Source organism: Mus musculus, chromosome 19, assembly GCF_000001635.26.
Source record: "Mus musculus strain C57BL/6J chromosome 19, GRCm38.p6 C57BL/6J".
Lineage (NCBI taxonomy): Eukaryota > Metazoa > Chordata > Mammalia > Rodentia > Muridae > Mus > Mus musculus.
This window is the reverse complement of record NC_000085.6, coordinates 16,674,524-16,692,708: the sequence shown is the minus strand read 5'-3', so window position 1 is coordinate 16,692,708 and position 18,185 is coordinate 16,674,524. Positions and strand designations below refer to the sequence as shown.

The 18,185-nt window shown below is 35.8% G+C and overlaps 1 protein-coding gene across 4 annotated transcripts in view; it reads left to right on the top strand.

Annotated features, from left to right (window-relative positions):
• Positions 1 to 18,185, top strand: part of Vps13a (vacuolar protein sorting 13A) — a 165,706-nt gene that overhangs the window by 88,363 nt on the left and 59,158 nt on the right. For 3 of the 4 annotated variants that reach the window (NM_173028.4, XM_011247256.3, XM_006527126.4), the window contains exons 35-45: positions 812 to 962; positions 4,638 to 4,762; positions 5,456 to 5,625; positions 6,066 to 6,280; positions 7,199 to 7,431; positions 9,833 to 9,925; positions 10,483 to 10,839; positions 12,598 to 12,699; positions 14,306 to 14,464; positions 14,600 to 14,855; positions 16,503 to 16,663. In NM_173028.4, the coding sequence (NP_766616.2) occupies positions 812 to 962; positions 4,638 to 4,762; positions 5,456 to 5,625; positions 6,066 to 6,280; positions 7,199 to 7,431; positions 9,833 to 9,925; positions 10,483 to 10,839; positions 12,598 to 12,699; positions 14,306 to 14,464; positions 14,600 to 14,855; positions 16,503 to 16,663 (2,022 nt within the window). The remainder of the gene's footprint in view (positions 1 to 811; positions 963 to 4,637; positions 4,763 to 5,455; positions 5,626 to 6,065; positions 6,281 to 7,198; positions 7,432 to 9,832; positions 9,926 to 10,482; positions 10,840 to 12,597; positions 12,700 to 14,305; positions 14,465 to 14,599; positions 14,856 to 16,502; positions 16,664 to 18,185) is intronic. The other variant, XM_017318216.2, reaches the window with a different exon arrangement.

Here is an 18,185-nt window from a genome sequence, read left to right as displayed (position 1 = left end):
ACATGACACTCAATTATCTGTCATGTCACTTAAAATAGGTCTTTGCTTTTGGTTTGGTCACAACAAAGAATTTTAAAGTTGTTGAATTACTTCTTAATTATTTGTAAGGTAAGTGTCTTACTCCTTTAGCTACAGCTTCTTATAAAATCAAGATTGCAATCTTTATATATAGGACTTTTGTGAAAAACAATAATTCATATAAATCATATTGTAAACTTTATTTTTCATTACACAAACATATTTGTTTATTCTGTATTTTTACAATAGTGTGCCTCCTAATCAAAATCTAAAGTGGTTAGATGGGTACATAAAGGTGAAAGCTCACTTTAAAAATTTTAAATGACTGAGTTATATAGTACACCCATAAAATACTTTATTGGAATTGACAAAAATCTGTATTTTATAAACTACTAATTACCACTTGTTCTGCAGAAAACTGGATATTCAGTCAGTAAAATGTTTAGAGCCTTAAAATTTTGTTTATGGCAAACCAGTGTACATTTCTCTTCTGTGAATTCAGGGAGTGGGAGCAAATCTTGGGGTCAGGAGAGAGATCTCAGTGTTAAGAGAACTGGCTACTCTTCCAGAGGACCTAGAAATCAATTCCCAGCATCCACGTGGCAGATTTTAAGTTATTGAAACACTAGTTCTACCGGACCTTTTGCCCTCCTCTTCTGCCCCCTGCCAGAAGCAGACATGTATGTGTTGCACAGACAAAACACCCATGCGCATAAAATAACTTCTTTAAAGCAAATCTTCTCCCTCTGTGTGTGTATTTTCTTTTTGTAAAGTCTTACTTTGTTTTTAACAGTTCATTCTTAGTCAGGAAGACTTAACAACCGTCTTTCAAACATTGCATGGCAATATATGGTATGGACAAGATCTGAGTGCTCCATCTTCTGCAAATAAGGACCCAGAGACCATGACCAGTGGGGTCACCAGTCCTCCTGACCATTCGCCAGGTCTGTGCTGAGCTTGACTTTCTCTCCCGATTCTTCCTCCTCTCTTCTCTCTTGCCTCTCTATCCCACAACTTTTCTTTCTTTAGTTCTTGGTAAAAGCGGACTTAATAATTCTCTAACTAGTTAGTTTCACGTAGGCAATTTTAAATGATCTGTTTTTAGTTCTGTGATTTTATATGTAATATATGTATGTAATCAAAGTTCTTAGTTCTGTTTTGACAAAACTGAGAATTCTTGTTTTTCTTCCTATAAATGCGTATATTCAGTTTTGCAGCATATTTAATAGATGGCTCCTTATATACTGATATTTTAGGAATATGAGAAAACTAGAAATATGACAATAGGATAATCACTGTAGTTGATGGATTTTAACAGAAGTTGGTGTTAGTTTGGGTTTTATGGCTATTCAGAGACTCCATGTCCAAGGCAGCTCTTATGAAGGAAAACATTTCACTGGAGCTGGCTTACAGCTTCAGAGATTTAATCCATTATCATCATAGTGAGAAACATGGCAGCATGCAGGCAGACATGGTGCTGGAGGAGCTGAGAGTTCTACTTCTTGATCTGCAGACATCAGACAAAAGGAGACTTGTGTGTCACACTGGGCATAGCTTGATCATAGGAGACCTCAAAGCCTACCACAACAGTGACATACTTCCTCCAATAAAGCCACACCTACTTCAGTAAGGTCATGTCTCTCCTAAAAGTGCCACTCCCTGTGGGCCAAGCATTCAATCACATGAGTCTGTGGGGGCCATTTCCATCTAAACCACCACAGCTGGAGAGTTGGATTGTTGAAAAATAATAAAAGGAATCCTAATAGAAAAAACAAAACCTTGTTCCAGTGTTGGGGCCAAGGTGCTGTGTAAATATGGCTGGTTCTGACTATGGCACCAATACATGAGCCAGTAGGCTTAGGTAGGAGACTAGGATGATTTTGAGGCTCAAAAATAAAATCATATCCTTATTTTAATTTCTATATGTGATCCCAAATCTCTGTTTTTAAAGTAAAATGCCTGCTTTTCCAAAACCCTGAAATACGTTATAGCATTACTACTCAGATCATACACAAAGTCGATAAAATATGAACTCCATTTTTTATTGTGAAATATGAGTGGTACCAAATGAGGTTAAAGCAATAGAACACAGACATAAAATAAACAAAGATGAACAAAACATTGTATTGTGAGTGAAAAAGAAGAGGCACACTGAATTCTAGGGAAAGTAGGCCGACAAATCAAACAGGGACTTCCGAAGGACTTTGCAGTGGGGTGAAAGTAACAATTAAGTGGGCCTTCCGTAGAAAAGAATTCTTGGAGACTACAAGTACAAGGTATGTGATTGCTCATTTTTTTCAAAATAACATTAACCAGAGTATTAGAATGTAAGTGTTGCAGCATACGACCTGAGGTAATAGCCATAGTGTAAAAGAGTCAAACACCAGGGATGGAGAAGGGAGATGAAACGAAGAATGATGCTTCAGTTCAGAAGTTCCTTCCAGTCCCAGTACGCTAATTTTTAGTGGTAGAGATGCCTCAGAGAATGGAAGAAAAGTTTGAAAGAAGTAACTTAGTTCAGCCTGCCACACTTACGAAGCTTGCTCAGCCATAGAGAACACATGATTTCAACAAGCTGGTGAACTAAGACTCAGAGGTAAACTCAATTTACTGAAATGTTAGGCCTTAATAGGTAAGGCTTTTAAAATTTTAGAGAAAAACAGTCTGCCTATGAGAAGCTTATAAAGAGCAATAAAAAGAAAATTGGGTTTTGCTGTTGCTGCTCTTTCAGTTAATGTGGTAAAGTAGGACTGCTGAGCGATAAGAGACAGTGAAACTATTTCAGATTTCAACAAGCTGACTTTGAAGCTAGGATTCTGTACTTGATCAAATATTACTCCCAAATTTGAAAACAAAATAATTCTATTGTAGTAAGTCACAGTTTATTCAAATCCTTTCAAATCCTCTTCTAAAGAAATTATTTCTAAAATATATCCCAGCAAGAAAAATGAAGACTCAGGAAAGAAGAAAATATACCAAACAATAGTAGTAACCTTGGAGAACAATAGGGACCAAAAATTGTCCTGTGGCTGGAGTCAGTGTCATTGCAGAGGAGTTCACAGTGCTTCACACACAACGGTCTCACAGTCAAGTGTTGGTTGTTACATTCACCTCACCCTCACTCAGAAGGCTTGCGGGAGAGGCTAAGCGGAGGCATTTTTACTTAGTATACATAAGACCTGGCTGTGACCCCTGATGATACAAAAGGAAGAGGAAAGAAACGGACGGCATCGATTTCATAAAGGATGTATAAAAACTCAACTACATATGTACATGATAAGCTATCTGGTCTTAAATATCTACAGCAATATGGTACAGAACTGAGATACACTAAAGTTTAAATGATTTCTTATTAAATTATTTATCTGTAAAATAAGAGAATCTGCTTGTAGTGGAGAGATACATTAATATCTAACAGAAGCGTAGTAGATGAGCTGTAACATGATGAACTGTAAGGCGCTTGGTTGGAGCGTTCTGCATGGTAAACCTTTGTAGGTGACCTCTAGACCAAGGAGCACCATGGTTCCAGAGCTGTTTTCTGTCCCCGTCTACTCAAAGCCACACATGAATGTGGGAAATGACAGAGAAAGACTGATTAAATAAGAGAATAATTGTCACTAACTTGAGATAAAACAGGTGAAGAAAATGATAAAATTCACAAGGTGGCAGGTGTGTAGATGCTTGCCAAGCAAGCCTGGAAACCTGAGTTGACCCACTTTCAGTCCACGGAAACCATTAGGTATCCATACACACAATAATGCCAATAAAGTATTTCTTTATTGGAAAGACTGATAAAACTGATAACCCCTCAAGCAAGAAAAGTGAAACAAGAAAGAACACAAAATAGTGGTATCCGTTTTCATCAGAGCAGTAGAGACCACAAGCAGATCAGAAATAAGTGTGAGTAACTTTTTGCAGCAGAGATGAAATGTATGCATGAAAAGAAAGAAAAGGGCTGGTGAGGTTGCTCAATTCTATTAATCTTTTAAAAATATTTTATTGAATTATTAAGTTGGTGCATATATATTCCATTTTAAGTAAATTTATCTCAGTTAAATTACAAATTACTTTTGTCTAAGTTAGGTTAAGTGAGAATTAAGAGTAGTTTTGTTTGTATTATAAGTTAAATTAATATATACATGTATATATATTTTGATTTAAAATTTAAGTATATAAAAAATAAAAGTTTTGAATACCAATTAGAACAAGTTTTAAAATAAGATCTAAAATACATTGTTTTGTCTTAGTTTCTTTAAAGTAAAATTTGAATAAAAACTGTTAGATAATATATGTATATATGTGCATATATATGTATATAAATATTCATCTTAAACATTTTATTTAACCTCCAAAGTAAGTCCCATGTTCATGATTCTAGATTTATGAAAGTAGGATTGTAGCTTCTCAAGAGGAAACAGAAGTTCTGAGTGTTTAATTCTTTCTCTCCCATTATTATGAAAACGTTAATCCAGAGTTCCATGTGAGAGTTTTTAACCGTTTTAATTTCTTGAATATCATTTTATTGCAGCCATTAATCAATAATTTGATAAGTCTCAAGAGTACTTTGATTACCTGGTCTTAGGATTGTTTTCTCTTCTTCCTTATGTTGAATCTCTCAGCTACTGTGGTGACCGCTGCTGTGGTGGAGGTGCACCCACAGGCTTCTCAAGCGCACACGATGCTGAACGTGAGCTTCCAGACCGATTACCTCACCATGGCACTCTACAGTCCGGGGCCGGATGAGGTAAGTGAAGAATAGAAACTATGTTTATATTTGTAAAGAAATTATCTAAAACTATCTAAAACTAATTACTAATAGCTATTAATTAATTGTTGTTACTGTTTTGTGTGTATTTTGTAGTATATATTCTTCTGGAAGAAAGATTGATATTTTCAATAATTATCTCATACATTTTTATTGAGTTATCTTTATTATGATGAAAATATGAAAAAATGAAAGTAGTACACATACATTTGTAACCTTTTCTTTAGAAAGCCCTTTGAAAATAGAGGATTCGAGGCTTATAGTGCTGAGCGCTAGAGTCTGTTTAACATGAACAAAGTCCTGGGTTCAGTCTAGTGTCTAGAAAAGAATAAAAAGAGAAGGACCAGGTATGGTGGCGCACACCTTTAATCTCAGCACTTGGGATGCAGAAGCAGGAAGGTTTGTGGGAGTTCAAGGGTAGCATGGACTACAAAGGACAACCAGGGCCATATAGGAGACCCTCTCTCAGCAACAGCAGCAACAACAACCACTACCACCAGCACCACCTCACCATCATCATCTTCATTATCACCAATGAAAATTAAAAGAGAAAGAAAATAGAGAAGTTGATGGTTCATATAGGTCAGAGTCATAACTTGTAGACAGTTCTATCCTGAAGCATTCTTTGATCCTGTATTTCTGTGTGATTTTATGTGGATTCCTTTTCTACAGGCCTCCTTTACAGATGTTCGCGATCCTTCTCTGGAACTTGCTGAATTTAAGTTGGAGAATATTATAAGTAGTTTAAAAATATATACAGATGATTCTACAGTCTTTTCTTTCTCAGTAAAAAACTGTATTTTAGATGATAAAAGGTCACATGTCATGAAAGCCACTCCTAGGTATGTATTATCATCATTTTGAGCTATTGTACAAAGATTGCTTCATTCTTGTAGATCCCACCCTGAGAAAGTGCCTTCCACTCCCAGTGTCTTCCTGGGGGCTTGAGAACTGTACTGCACCGCATCGTGATCCGTGCTCAGAGTGGGAATGCGGATGGAGTTTTTAAAATACAGAGAAATAGTGTAATTAGATGGGAAATGTATGAAACCCTGAAGAAAAGATAAACTAACACTCAGAACTCGATAATTTTTAGATACAGTTTTTCCCCCTTTGTGAAACAATTGTATTCTAAAAATTTTATAAGTTCATTATTCCCAAGATAAATGCTCCCAGAACATTTGTTTGCTCTCGGTAAGGATAGAGAAGCCTTTAAGCTTTATTACTATGCTTGGTTATTTTTAAGTTACCCATGCATACCACCTTGTCATTTTGTTTTCAGAATGATAGGATTGACTGTTGGCTTTGACAAGAAGGACATGGTGGATATAAAGTATAGAAAAATCAAAACTTTTGTTGTGACTGATGCAGTTGTCCAAGAAATGTACGTTTGTGCGAGTGTGGAGTTTCTGATGACTGTTGCCCATATCTTTTTTGATGCCTACATGACTAGTACGGCTTTAGAAACCAGCGTTCAAACAAGGACTACTAGAGAAGGTTAGTTACCAAATAACCATTTTAATGTCTATATTGCTGCAACTATAGTTATCATGATTAGTGTTTTCAGTAATCAGAGTAGACACATTAATAAATTGAAAATCTATTTTCTTAATAAGGAAAAAACCTTAATGCGTTTTCTAAGAGGATAAGCAGATTATATTTTTACCATAATACTTTTATCGATTATTTTGGGAATTTCACATCATGAACCCTACACACTCAGTTTGTATTTTTAGGATGTGTTTTGACTTGTGTTTTTGAGACTGGAACTCATGTAGCTCATGCTCTACTCACACTCACTGATGAGGCTGAGGAGCTTCCAGCCCTCCTGCTGCCTGGTGACAAGAAGGCCACTCTGCCTGCCTGGCCTTCGTTGTTTGAAGGTGTGAAGATGGGATTTAAAATTATGAGACTTGAGTTAAGTAATTGTTCTCTAAAGTCAGTAATAAGCAGGAAAGATAAGAAACCAACTGTTCTTTAAAATTATGTTGTTTTAATTTAAAGTATTCATAAACTTTACATTTACTTTTAGCTTTTACTATATAGTTTTTCTGTTACCTTTTATATATTCATTATGATATAGTTGGAAGAGTTGAGGTTGGAAATTTGATTTAGATCCAATTCTGCCATTAAACAGTAGAGGCTTTTTCCCACGCTCTGATTCATATCTAAGTAAATGGAGATTTGATGGAGGAGCATGTTCATAGCACATACACAGCTAGTTCTGCTTACATTCCTATGACGAGGCCTTGCGGGGAGGATAATTCCTATGTCAAAAAGAAATACACAATTGATGCCTTTGAGATGAATTTTTTTATTTTATTTTTCACATTGAATGAAGTAACTACCTATTCCTCATAAACTCTTCCTAAGTAATATTTGTAAGTAAAATGTATGTGTTTATTTTTATTTTAGCACCTGCACAGGAATTAGGGAAGTGGGAAATGAATATTCTTATTAAAAATCCAGAGATTGTGTTTGTGGCTGACATGACAAGAAACGATGCTCCTGCCTTAGTCATTACGACACAGTGTGAAATTTGCTGCAAAGGTGAACCTACAAGCAATACAGTGACTGCTGCCATTAAAGATCTCCAAGTCAGAGCGTGCCCATTTCTTCCAGTCAAGAGAAAGGGCAAAGTCACCACTGTGAGTTTAGGATCTAATCTACTTAATTGCAATTTATTTTGGGGTTACTGTAACCTGTTCAGAAAATGATTACTGTCTTTTTTTTTTTTCAGTCTTGTTAAAATTGACTGTTTCTGGAGTTCTCAAGGCTGGTGGCTCATGACTTAGTGTTTTCAGTAATCAGAGTAGACATGGGGGAAATAGAAAGTGGAATCTATGACTCAACTTTCTTGAGATTATACTTCTTCCATTCACCGTGCCCTTTTGGCTTGGATATAGCTATATAATCTTGAAAGACTAGAAGTTAGACACACGCCTTCATAGGAAGGCAGTATGTTGAGGGGCCATGACTGGGTAGTCCTCATGCGCCTGACCCAAGACAAAAACGTCTGGCAGCCTAAACCGTAGGCCCCTGTTTATAATGTGATCTAAGGAGTTCAAGACCAGATCCGTAGATGTTTACACAGCAGCATCTGTGAGAGGGAAAGTGCTGCAAGCAATCCTATGATCCAAACTGCATCTATATTCTAACATTATATTCTTACTCCTTGCTCATCCAGCCAGTGAGTCACAGATAAATCTGACTTTACAGAAGTATTGATCTTACATTTTCAAAATTAGGATACAAAGTAGTCCGCTATTAGCAAGACGCCTGCTCTCCCACAGTTTTAGAGCACAGTAGAGATATACTTCTCTTTCTAGAAACATGATAATGATGGTTACTGCTAAGGCAAAAAACACTCTTGGTAGAAATATCACCAAGAACACTGCCTCCCCACGCCCCAGAAAGTATATAAAGAACATGGTATAGGAAAGTTGAAGGAGGATGGGCTCAGTGACAGAAAACTTGCAATGAATGATATTCTTTTGTGACTTAGAAAGTGGAACTCGTGACAAACTTCTTGTATATGTAGTTAGGGAAAATACCAAGTTTTCTGGTTTCTTGCTGTGAATAGCAAAAGGCTAGAAAGAAGGAAGCAAATGAGAAAATTTAAACAGAAAGAACCAGGACTTAATGCTTTCAATAATTCTCAGCCTTTCCAAATGGAAAAAAACAAGGTCTGAAAATCATAAATGGATAACCAAAGTGTAAAGGAATAGTGCAGATTGTGACTGTGTGCCTATGCAGTCTTTCTCAAAGGAGACCCTTAGGAAACGTTGGAGAGAGTGAAATGTCACTTGGGAGAGAAGTGACTTTCAAGAGCCTAGAAGTCACAATTCTGCTTGCCATAATTAGGAAAAAGTTAATTCATTGACCATTCCAGATTATTTAGTGACTTTAATGAACTCATAGTTTTTCCTAGTACCTTGCAACTTTAACTTTTCCTATGAGTGGCCTTTTTATACACATCTTACTGTGGAACAAATAGTATGAGAGACTTTTGTAAACTGAAATAATGACGTAATATAGCCAGAGCTTCGTGTGTTTTTCAAGTACTTAAGCATATTTTTAACATTTTGGTGTGTGTGTGTGTGTGTATTTGAATAGTTTACTAGTGTTTGTTATGCTTCGTTAAGCTTAGTACAAGTCAGATAAACCCCTACGATTACCTAGTGAACTTTCAGAAGGAAATAAGTGGTGTATCTTCTTAGCAGCAGGACAAGTGAAATGAAATGAGATGGGACTAGGTCCTCAGAAAATCAGTACAGGGAAAAGCTGTATCTTACTTAGGGAACACAACTTGAAGACGCCTAGGGTCGACCTGAGGATTTGCAGCTGAGCAGTCCAAGCTTAGTATCTTTCCTGTAACTACAGTAAAGCTCTCACCCAAGGCTATTAGGCTTCTGAAGTGCCACTTGGACCACATGATCTCGCTCAGAACTCATTGTTCTTAGTTCTGGTGGTAGATTCCCATTATCACATCAGGTTCTCCCTAGACCCACTTCTAGGCCAGAGTAAATGACAAAAAAAAAAAAAAGCGTTCTTATCAATGCTGGGAACTACAGTAACTTTGAGAACTAAGGTAATAGCAGCATTGATGTAATGCTCAGATCATTGAGAAGTATATCTGATAGGTTGCCAGTGTATACTGCATAACCTCCCTATCGTTAGCATGTGCCCGTAATCATTGAGATAAAAACGTTACAGATCAGTTGCTCTGGGTGTGACTAGCTTATATGCTCATGCCCAAGATCAGAAATACTTTTGGTACCATTCTTGCATATCTCAGCATTCACTAAAAGGTTCTTAGACTTCTTCAAATAAATGTCAGAATTGGGCTGTGGACGATAAATGCTGCTTTTTGCATTGCCCTATTTATATTGCTAATATATTTGTTTATGCTTTATTTTTATAACAATAGTGTGTTGATTCACTTTTTAGTTACATTATTTACTTTTTAAACATAATTATTATTAGAAAAGACTTTAAGCAGAAATATTTGAACACTTAAATATGAGTTTAATGATTTTTATTTTGTAGGTTTTGCAGCCTTGTGACTTGTTTTATCAGGCTACTCAATTAGGTAGAGATCCACAAATGATTGATATATCAGTAAAATCTCTTACGCTAAAGGTAAGTTCAAACAAACATTTAAAGTTGATTTGCTGATAGGTTTGTCTCAGCTACTCAAGAAGCTAAAGTGTAAGAGCTGTGAGTGCTCGGGCTCTCTCTGAAGTACAGAGCACTGAGCTCTCAGTCAATCTGGGCACTTTAGTGAGACTCTGTCTAACCACTACTAGTACTACCCAGGGACCGAGGTTATTGGTAATGCACTTGTAGCATTTACTGGGACCAGGTTGTGCCCCTGGCTCACAAAATAAATAAGTAGTTTTGGAAGTATATAATTATAACTTCATAAAATATTATTAATGGAAACCTCATGATATGTGCTATATCTTATTGACTTAGGACTATTTTATAGTTGATATCTAGTATACGTATAATTGTCATATTTAATTGGCTTAAAAATAACAAAAAACAAATATTTTAACAAACTTATCTAAAAATTTTTGTAGTTGAAAATTACATTTATTGTCTACAGTACATTTCTAGTTTAGCCTTAATTGAATTCTTCATGTTCATTCAGCAAATATATTTAACCCATTTTTTAAATTGTTTTTTCCATTTAGGTTTCACCAGTTATCATAAATACCATAATAACTATTACTTCAGCACTTTACACAACTAAGGAAACTGTCCCAGAAGAAAACACTTCTAATATAGCACATTTATGGGACAAGAAGGATACAAAGAATCTAAAAATGTGGTTTCTTGAAGAATCAAATGAAAGTGAAAAAGTAGTTCCCACGAATGAAGTGATGCCGGGAGGAGAGACACTGAACTTGCGTATTGATTCTATTTTTATTGTTCTGGAGGCTGGAATCGGTCATAGAACAGTGCCGATGCTGTTGGCAAAGGCGTGCTTCTCGGGGGAAAGCAAAAACTGGCTCTCTCTAATCAATCTTCACTGTCACCTGGAACTGGAAGTAAGTGTGTCTATCACTTTTCAGATTTTATAATGCTTCACATAGAATATTCTGGAATCTTTTATCACTGTTTAAATTGACTTTATTATAAATAATGATACTGGCTTTAAAGCTTTTAGAAAAAACCTTACAAGTTTATGCCCTGGAGTGATTGCTTACATGTATATGTATGTGTATGTGCATGTTATATATACACATATATGTTTGTGAGAGAATATATATGTGTGCTATGTATAGTATATACATACATATTATATTGCTTTTACATATCCATACTACATATTTGGCCTGGTTTTTATAACCTTAAGAGGGAATTCAGTGGAGACTAAGAGGGAATTCAGTGGAGACAACCCAACAGTTCGTAGCTTCTTGCTCTTCCAGAGATCAGAGTCTGGTTCCCAGCACCCATATCTGTCAGCTCACAACTGCCGGCAACTCTGCCCCTGCCACTTCTGGGAAAATCTGACACCTTCTTTGGACCTCTTTGGGCACAGGCATATACGTGGCACATATTGACACAAACACACAAATGTACATAAAACTTAAATGAAAATCTTCTTTTAGTGAGATTATCAATAGATAGTTGTTCAGGTTAAAAATTCTTATTTTTAAGAACTAAAGTTAAAATTTTCTTTGAAGAGGTAGATTAAATGTATGAATACTTGGGTAATCTCTTCTAATTCTTAAAGCATCATTACTGGGGATATTCTTGAGGTGTGGAGTGGTTCCTTAGAATGTGTGAGACCTTGGACTTCAATTCTAAACCCTACCAAAAAATTTTTTTTAAAGAGGGAAAAAAGAATCACAGTAAACATATTTTACCTTAGAATTTATAAAATTATTTCCATGGATATTTGAGATAAAATTAATTATGAAAATGGCTGGAAATACAGGTCAGTAGTGGGATATATGTGTGTGTAACACTAATCTTAATACCAGTGCTGCAGAAACAGAAAAATTACATACAGTTATCTCCAGTGATACTTAAAGTTATTTTACTTAATATTTATTGGAAAACAACCTACTAGTCTACATTATAAAAGTGAGAGTGAAAATTTAAAAGCGTCTACTTTTACATGAAATGAAAGAGAGTTGTGTCCTAACAGAATCGTAACTGATTGTGACTACACTGCTGATTTCAAATTGTGGTTAGAATTATATGTATTTTGTAGAGGACTTTATCTATGCTATCCAAGAGGTACAGGGCATTCAATCACTGAAATCATGTGGAAGGTAGGAAAGTTCACTACAATACCGCAAACACTGTGTGTTAAATCATAGTCATTGGTATAGGTTGGCACGTTTTCAAGTGTCAGTAATATGTAATAGATGAGTACGGGACTTACTGCTTGGTACAGGAGAGACTCCAACGAAAGGTGCTCTAGAAAAGGTTCCAGGGTTTACAGGAAGGTTCTAGCAACCAGGGATCAATTCCCAGGACCCTTGTGGAGGAAAAAGAAAGAACTGACTCCTGTAAGTTCTCCCCTGACTGAAATATGTGTACACATGTGTAAATAAATAGAGGTTAAAAAGAGTTCTGTTGTACTAAAATGTGTAGGTGAAATTTCCTGTCCAAAGGTAAGTCAGGTGAAGAAAGTATGGAAGGAGAATGTATAGACAACTACTGATTGACATGTACAAGAGTTTTGTGAAGAAGAAATAGCATACTCGCAAGGTAGGGTGGAAAGATATATTATTTAAAAAATTATTTTAGATAATAGAATGTGTTATTTAAAAAACTAAAAATTCTCATTTTAGGTTCACTATTATAATGAAATGTTTGGTGTTTGGGAACCTTTACTGGAACCCTTAGAAATTGATCAGACTGATGATTTTAGACCCTGGAATCTGGGCATCAAGGTATGTATGCATATGCTATTTTCTTAAGGCAGGTTCAGGTTTACTGAAAAATTGATAAAGTATAGTTTCTAAATATATCCTCTGCACAGATATAATTTCATTATTAACAGCTTCAATCAAAGTATATTTGAAGTCTGCGAAAGAGTTTAGAAGGAAAAGCTTTCCAGAGCTTTTGAGAGGATATCTATATTACATTATACAGTTTATCTTATTTACTTGTTTGTTGTTTGTTTGTTTGTGTGTGGTGATTTTCATGAATATATGTCTGTGAGCCAGGCAATGGTGGTACAAGCCTTTAATCCCAGTACATGGGAGGCAGAGGCAGGTGGATTTCTGAGTTCGAGGCCAGCCTGGTCTACAAAGTGAGTTCCAGGACAGCCAGGGCTACACAGAGAAACCCTGTCTCAAAACTCTCTCCCCCAAAACCCTCCTCCAAAAAAATAATGTATGTCTGTGCACCACCGTATGCCTTCCTGGTGTCCACAGACAGCAGAAGAAGGGGTCAGATCCCCTGAAAGTTGAGTCACAGGCCATTGTGAGCCACTATTGTGCTGGGAGTCAAACTCAGGTTCTCTGCAAAAAAGCACTGAGCCATCTCGTAAGCCCCATATTAGACCAGACACGTAGTAGATTTCTGTACAGCTGTGGTCTTTTAGGTTGTAGTCAATACCAAATTTTGTTTGTTCTGTGAGTGGACTGACTGACTGACTTCCTCCCTCCTACTTCCTTTCCTCTTCCTCTCCTTTTTTCTTTCCTTCCTACTTTGTACCTCCATCCTTCATGCCTACCTTTTTCTAACTTTCCTCCCCTCTACTATTTCTTCCTATAACGTATAAAGCGAGGAATGATCTAATTACAGTATGTTTCCTACCTAATGATGGACTCTACTTGTAGACACATCTTTAGGATCTTAAAGTAAGGTAAAATATCCGTGAGTTCAAGGCCAGCCTTGTCTACAGAACAAATTCTAGGACAGGCAGGACTAACTACACAGAGAAACTCTCTTGAATAACTAAGAAAAAACAAGTAAGGTAAAATAACAACTGAATGTCTATCTTGGCATGCCTACCATAGTATATTTAAGAATTATTTAATTCTCTAGGTTATATCAGATGAAGGATTTGGATAAACAAATTTCATTGATAGATTTTAGATTAGACTGTACATGGGATATGAGTCTCTGAAGTTTTGGAAGAAGTAGACAGTGCGTAATCTTACAAACCCCCTTCACAGCACTGCTTTGCGACTTTTGGGTGACTGTGTTAGTCCCCAATTCTGTTTCTGTTACCCGTACACTAAACTGTCTCCTTGGCTGTTGTCAAGTGTGTGCCTTTGATTTACCCGAAGAATCCATACATACTTAGTTACTTTCAAAGTTTTCCTTTCTTCTAAGTTACCAAATTTATTGTATAGAATTTATTTTCCTTTAGTATTTCCTCCTGTAAGCTTTGTGACATTACTTGGCATGTTCAAGAAATTTCATCGGGCACTCTGACCCATGGGGTCCATAACTCTCTCTCTAATGATGCTTGTTTTTACTGCACAGGTAAGTTATGGTATATTCCTAAAAACAATTCTTATGTCTAATTTTAATTCATCCTTTTAGATGAAAAAGAAAGCAAAAGAGGCCATTGTTGAGTCTGACAGTGAAGCAGAAAACTACAAAGTACCAGAATATAAGACTGCCATAAGTTTTTATTCTAGAGACCAGTTAAACATTACATTATCCAAATGTGGCCTTGTGATGTTAAATAATTTAGTTGAGGTAAGAATAAACAAGAATTTGAAAGTTTAAATATTGAAATATTTCACATTGACCCTTAAATGAGTTGTTATATACCTATTTACTATGCTCATATCCTTGCCTCTCATGTCCCTTCCTCCCATATTTCCCTGCTAGGCGTTTACTGAAGCTGCTACTGGATCGTCATCTGTCTTCCTAAGAGATCTAGCACCATTCATGATTTTCAATTCTCTTGGACTTACTGTCTCTGTCTCACCAAGCGATTCTTTTAGCGTTCTCAACGTTCCTTTGGCAAAATCATATGAACTGAAAAATGATGAGAGTTTAAGTATGGATTATGTACGAACGAAGGACAATGATCATTTCAATGCAATGACCAGCCTAAGCAGCAAGCTCTTCTTCATTCTCCTTAGTAAGTGAGATATTTTCCTTCCTGGGGCTTTGTAAAGTAATTTTCAAAAGCAATTTTACTCATTTGTAGTACCTTAGCAGTTTTTTATAACAATATGTTTTCTAATACATTGGGAACTATATTCACTACTTTTCTATTAGTGAGATAAAATAGTGTACCCAACACAAGTTACAGCCGAAAGACTTGGTTTGGCCTTATGGTTCCAGAGGTTTAGAGTGTCTGATGGCAGAGTAAAGACAGCAGGTATGGGGATTGCAAATAACAAGAAGCATTCACATCTTGAACTGTAAAGATCAGAATGAGAGTGATGCGCTTCCTCCAGAAGGCTACACCTCCTAAAGAGTCTTAAACAGCGCTGCCAAGTAGGAATCGTGTGTTCACATGCCAGCGATGTCATTTAAACCACCAAAGGGACATGAATGTCTTCTCCAGTAGGTTGATTTCTTTGGTCACTAAATCTTGGTATTTCAATTTCCGACTTTGTTTGTCTGGACCATGGTATTATTAGAACATTGACTAAGGATGAAAAATGCTAGATCTCACTTAGCTTTTCCTTATTGTGTCTTCAGGTGTTCTCACTGTGTTTGTTATGACGAAATATGCATTTTACAAAAATGAATGAATTTTTAAATGTTTGAGTTAATACAGATATTGTATTTTCTTTGTTTTCATATATGTGTGTATACCACATGTTTATTTCATTCCCTGAAACTGGGGTTATGGTTGATTGTGAGCTACCATTTTGATGCTGGGAATTGAACCCAGGTCTTCTCCGAGAGCAACAAAAACTACTGATCCATCTCTCTAGCCCCTTTAAAATCTTAATATTTTGCCTTGTAATGTGGAAGTCATTTCTGCTTTCCACAAATTTTATATTTTAATTGGAAGTAAAAACAAGTATGTAATTTCTTTAATTGCTATAAAATTTGCTTTTCTTACCCACACTACTCTGATTCTCCCACACTTCAGTAAGATACTGAAGGCAGTATTTGAATGGGTGCCATCTGAAAAGCTAACTAGACACAGAAGGCTACTAAAACACAGTTGTTCTCATCAAGAAGTAGTGTTAACTGAAGCGGGTTACTGGAACATTGTCTATGATGTCTATTATTTTTACCTGTCAGTGAGATTTAGTTTTAAGAGTGGGGAGTCAAATTTATGCAAATTAAGTAATATCACTTCCAATATAATATGTACATTTGTTAAGTGTATATGAAGTTTTCATTAATCAAATCTAAGTTGTATCTTAAAAGTGACACAGTTTGAAAATTAAAATGGAAAACTATCCTCACCTTGCTGTCTTTAGTCTCAGGAAGATTGAGACAGTGGTTATTATGACAGCAAACTAGCAATAATAACTGTTAGATTTTATAACCATTCCTCTCATTACTGTATGTTTTCTTAATTATCATGGTTTTAGCTTAAATTCCTAAGTGAGAAATTTTTTCAGTTGTGTTTTTGATAAAATGCTTTGAAGGATTAAGGTGAATATTGTCAAAATAGGTGAGTTCTTATAATAATCCCTTAATGTTGATTATATTCAAAGGCTTTTTTCATTTAGTAGATAATTATCTGGTACTTAACATACATTTAAAATTATTATGTGGTGCACTACAATTAACTCTGGAGTATCTGTATTTAATTTAGCGCCTGCTAACCACTCTGTCGCTGACAAGATCCCTTTAACAAAAGTGGGACGCCGTCTGTACACTGTAAGACACAGAGAATCTGGGGTCGAAAGATCTATCATTTGTCAAATTGACACAGTTGAAGGAAGTAAGAAGGTAACAATCCGCTCACCAGTGCAGGTATGAAGTAGAAAAAGTTGCTTAGAGGATCTTTGTATGCATATGTTTGAAGTGGGCCACGGATGTAGCTTAGTTCCTAGAATGTCAGCCTTGCATGAAGGGAGCCCTGAGTTGATCCCAGCAGCACACACACACCTATGCTGGCATCCATTTGGAAACCCAGCACCCTGGGGGAAAAGGCAGGAGGGAGCATCCTTCTTTGCCCAGTCAGTTTTGTACCTGCCTTGGATACAAGAAACCCTGTTTCAGAAAAATGGCAAGAGACATATTCGAGTAAATCGTTGCTAAAAGCTTACACACTGTTACAGAGACATAGCCAATGGTAAGACTCTCATCCTGTGACATGAGCAGCGGGACAGTACCGTTCTTCATAGAGCTGCTTTATACAAGGTGCTCAGGACTTTATCAAAGTCTTCAGCATAGTTTGCTTAGTCTTTATACCATGTTTATATCTTAATAGTAAAACTTATTAAAGAAATTCTAGACTTGTTGAGATATACACAATATAGCATATGAAGTTTAGTTTTGACATAAATATTCATTTAAGAAACCTTCCTAGCCACCAAGGTAATGAATGTATTTAATACTCTAAAAACTTCATTGTGTCCTTACTTTCTCATCCTACATTATCCATTTAGCTCAATGTAGTTACATGGTCTTAAATTTAATACAGGCATAATAAAGAACAGAATTTGGCATTTTCACTCAGCTGCATATGTAGCTGCACTGGTTGCTGAGAATACCACGTTTACATTTTGAGAGAGTCTTTGCAAATGGAGAGGTGAGGTTTGAGGCTCAGAGTTTCCATTTGGTTTTCCAATTGCTCCAAACCAGATGATCGTTTTTCCCTAGATTGTAACTGGCTTTATCTGTTGGTGATTTATTTCTGTACTCTTCTGTTTTTCATTAATCTGTTTATTGTTATGTCATTACCATACTTTCTTAATTCCTCTCAGACTCAGAATAATAAATCATGGTATACCACCGTAATTTTTTCTAAGTTCTTTTAACTATTTTAGTTTCCTTTTTTAAAAAATAATACGGGCTTTTTATAATTGATTTTTTATTTTGATTATCCATTACTATAAATCAGAATATAGATTATTATAATACTCATAGATAATGTCTACTTTATTAGACTTATATATTTGTTCTAGTAGATTTCAACAATTACACTTGTAAATAAAGACATTTTTACTTAATATATGTTAGTTGATCTTCTTGTCATTTTTATCTTTATTGAAAGGATATAAACAAAATTATTTATGTGATAAGTGACCTAGATTTTCAAACATTAAGCAAAAATATTCCTTTTATAAATCCTTGTCTTAAAATTATTAAATTTCTATAGCACTCTTAGATTTGGTTTACTAAAATTATGTTTAAAATTTTTTGCATTATTTCCTGAGCCTTAAGTCGACATTGTGTTATGTTTTAATTGGGAGCAGACACTCCACAGTCAGTTGGTCTCTGCATTTACACCAATTGTGGCTTTCTGTAATGACCTTTGTCTGCTGTAAAA